At 49.7% G+C, this 3212-nt stretch overlaps 1 protein-coding gene across 1 annotated transcript; it reads right to left on the minus strand.

Annotated features, from left to right (window-relative positions):
• Positions 1–694: 694 nt before the first annotated feature.
• On the minus strand, positions 695–2822 carry LOC146626056 (uncharacterized). The gene is made up of 3 exons (XM_085363208.1): positions 2719–2822; positions 1437–1716; positions 695–1104 (listed from the first exon to the last, which is right to left on the minus strand). Exons 2-3 carry the CDS (start codon positions 1705–1707, stop codon positions 797–799), a joined length of 579 nt encoding a protein of 192 aa, XP_085219334.1. The 5' UTR covers positions 1708–1716; positions 2719–2822; the 3' UTR covers positions 695–796.
• Positions 2823–3212: the final 390 nt, after the last annotated feature.

Below are 3212 nucleotides of genomic sequence, written 5' to 3' on the forward strand. Positions count from 1 at the left end.
TTGCCATCGGCAGCCGTGACAGAAGGTCCAGATCATCTCTCAGGTCTTTACTGGAGTTTTACCTCTGGTACTCAGACAGAGTTCATCAGTGTAGATAGTTCTGAGAGTCTTCTTTTGTTGTCTTCCTGCTGCTTCTTCTTTTAAAACTCAAACATTTATTGGAGCTGAACAGGTGTGTTACAAAGCCAAACCACCAGACACAGTGACAGGAAACTCATCTTTTATTTTCACGTTGATCAGAGTTACAGAAAGAAACATGAAACTCTGACCCTCTGCTCTCTGACACGTTTGACTTCAACAACATGAAAACAGCCAAAATCCTCATTAATCTGTTGGACTTTTATTCTAATCAGCTCTAAAATGTTTCCATAAAATCTAATAAACTTCTCGTTAACATCAGTGTCCGATGAAAATTCTACAAATAAAGTCATTTTCCTGATTGTTTTGTTCTCAGACTGGAAGTCAGAGATCTTGGTTTCCATCCATCCTGAAGGTTTTCACAGAGCCGACTGTTCAGGTTTGACTCAAAGCCTTGTTTCTGGGACACTTTAGTCCTGAAACCTGCTGAAACTCTGACATGTTCTGCTGTTTGAACATCTTTGTTTGTATAAAGACGCATAGAAAATCGTCTCTGTGAAAATCTTTGATGTGAAAACCAAACCAAATAGATGAGCCTCGCGCTCGTGTTTCTGTAAGTGGATTGGAGGATTAAACATTGAACTGTATCAGCTGCTTCTGGGTGTTACAGATGATTCCTAATTTGCTCTCCTGTGAGTGCTGAACATCTGGCAGTGCGTCACATCAGCTGCAGCTCCCGTGAAAGGCACGGATCCACCTCGCAGAGAGCGGCGATCAGAGCCGAGCTGCCCTGGGATCCTTTTCTGCGCACCACGTCGATCACCTGTCGGGCTTTATCCGCCCTGCTCCTCACTCCGCCTAAATCCATTTCATCATCGATGATGACGCGGCGCTCCAGGAGTTTATCCAGCAGCTTCCTCAGGACGGGTTCGGACACTCTGTCGATAAACTGAGAGCGAACGGCCGCCAACTTCTCCTCTGCCGAGGAGTCGGCGGCGGTCTTTGGCAGATCGGGACCTGGAAGACCTGTGAGAGAGAGGAGGACGGATTAATGCCGAGGTCAGAGTGAGGCCGAAGACCTCCGACCACGGGAGCCTCGGCGTGAAGCCGAAGACCTCCGACCACGGGAGCCTCAGAGTTCCTGAGAACATCCAATCCAGCAGCTCCGACTCGGGCGGCTCCTTCCATCAGCTGTTTGCTCTGAATGCACCTTAAAAGGGAGAGAGACACTCTGCACACACTTCCTGTTTGCACGTCCTGTCACAGCGTGACGCTGCTCTGACCCTGATGATGTCACCTGAATGTCAAACGCTCAAACAGGTTAAAGGAAGTGCACGCCTGCCCACAGCCTCACTGACCTGCAGGTTGACCCATGACCTTTCGCAGCTTCTTCACCAGGTCGTTCCTGTTGATCTTCTTAAAGATGCTCTCCATCACCTGCACGGCTCCGTCCATGTCATACTTCTGCACCATCAGATCCACGGCGTCGCACCGCTCCGCCGTCGACAGCCGGTTCACTTTGATGGGCTCGATGTCTCTAAACCGCTCGTTCTTCAGGTTCCACTTGAAGGTCTTGAATTCCTCATCTGTTATGTCTTCCAGGATGTTGACGAGGTCCGGCTCCGTCATCTCGGCTTCCTGCTAGCATCAGAAAACACTGTGATCAGACTCTGATGCATCATGGGTAATGAGCGCACGCGGGTGTAAAGCGATGACGCAGATCCAGCTTTACACTGTGAGAGCGCCGACGTGAAACACAGTCAGTGTTAGCAAACATCTCCAGTAATAAATCAGTGCACCACAAACACATGGACGACTATGACAGAGGCACAGAAAGAGGCGGGGTTTAGTTCAGGAAGGAGGCGTGACCTGGAAGTATCTGCCCTCATCAGCGCTGTCTGAATTCTCCACATGACTGTCACGGCGGGAATTGCACATGTGTTTCCGGAGCAGATCCAAGGAGACGGGAGAACACGAGAAGAGGAGTAACGAAACGAGTCAAGTTATTGGGCTGAATCCCAGAAAACAAAAACAAAGCAAGGCGAAACAAGCGATGGAACTGAACTAAAACCTAAAGTAAGAAAACTAAACAATCTATGAAAACTCTGGCAGGAGACATGAAAATGAACAGGCACATGCAAAACGTAGACGCGGATTAACCCAAACATGAACAGTTGTAAGTAAACTCTGTGACCTGACGTGACGTAAACAGACGACCCGACAAAGAATAGAGGAAACACGGAGGACTTAGATACACAGGAGAGATGTGAGGGAAGTGGAAACGCCTGGGGACACCCCCGACACCAATCAGGAGTCGGGAATGTCAGCATGCCCCGCCCTCAGCTGTTTCCTGCCACTGCAGCTCAAAGTGGTTTGAACCTGATCTCAGATTAAAGACAAAGCGATCACACACAGCTGGCTGATGATGAAGTGTGAAAGAAGGAGCAAACCCTGCAGATGTTCTCAGCAGGTTTACAAAGATGGCCTCCAGCTGCTTTTAATCGACACCAGCGAGAGCAGACGTCAGGCTCGCAGGAAGGAAACCTTCTGTGGCGCTCGCCCTTAACGGCCAAGCCAGAATCTCCCAGGCGACCCTGAAGCTGACGAGGAGCTTCAGGTAGAAACGGCAGACACACTCACCTTTCAGCTCGGAGCGATGACAGAGATAGGAGCGCTTCCACTCGCCGGTGCCTGTCAGACGGGCTTCAGGGCTGCTGCTCTGCCAGTTGTGAGGCGCTGCTCAGACTGACTAATGTCAGAGGTTTGGCTTCTTCTTTCATGCTTCCTGTGTTAGTGCGACACAGGAAGAAGACATCCGCTCACCATCAACCTCTCTCACATCTGTCTACATCAGGGAAATGCAAAACACAAAGAAAAGAATGGACCTCGTAAAGACACCAGTGTGGCCCGCTGAACATCTTTGGAAAATGCATGTGATGACATCGATGTGTGAGTTTTGACTGTATCGCACAGCTTTTAGTTTTCCTCACAGATTACCCCCCCCACCAGCGCTCACATTAACTGTGATCCACACTAACACGAAGGGCGGCCTCACTGGTTCAGCCCAATGGAGGTGGAAGTGGGCTGTATGTGGGTTAGTGAGGTTTGCACACGTGTCACTGACCTGCTTACTT

This window comes from Diplotaxodon limnothrissa, linkage group LG9 (genome assembly GCF_057381915.1).
Source record: "Diplotaxodon limnothrissa isolate DT_005_m linkage group LG9, D_limnothrissa_male_GT1.1, whole genome shotgun sequence".
In the NCBI taxonomy this organism is placed as follows: Eukaryota; Metazoa; Chordata; class Actinopteri; order Cichliformes; family Cichlidae; genus Diplotaxodon; species Diplotaxodon limnothrissa.

Coding starts and splice junctions, on each gene's coding strand:
- LOC146626056 (XM_085363208.1), bottom strand. CDS start 1,707: ATGACGGAGCCGGACCTCGTCAACATCCTGGAAGACATAACAGATGAG. Junction 1,105..1,436: donor GGTCATGGGTCAACCTGCAG/GTCAGTGAGGCT, acceptor TCTCTCTCACAG/GTCTTCCAGGTCCCGATCTG.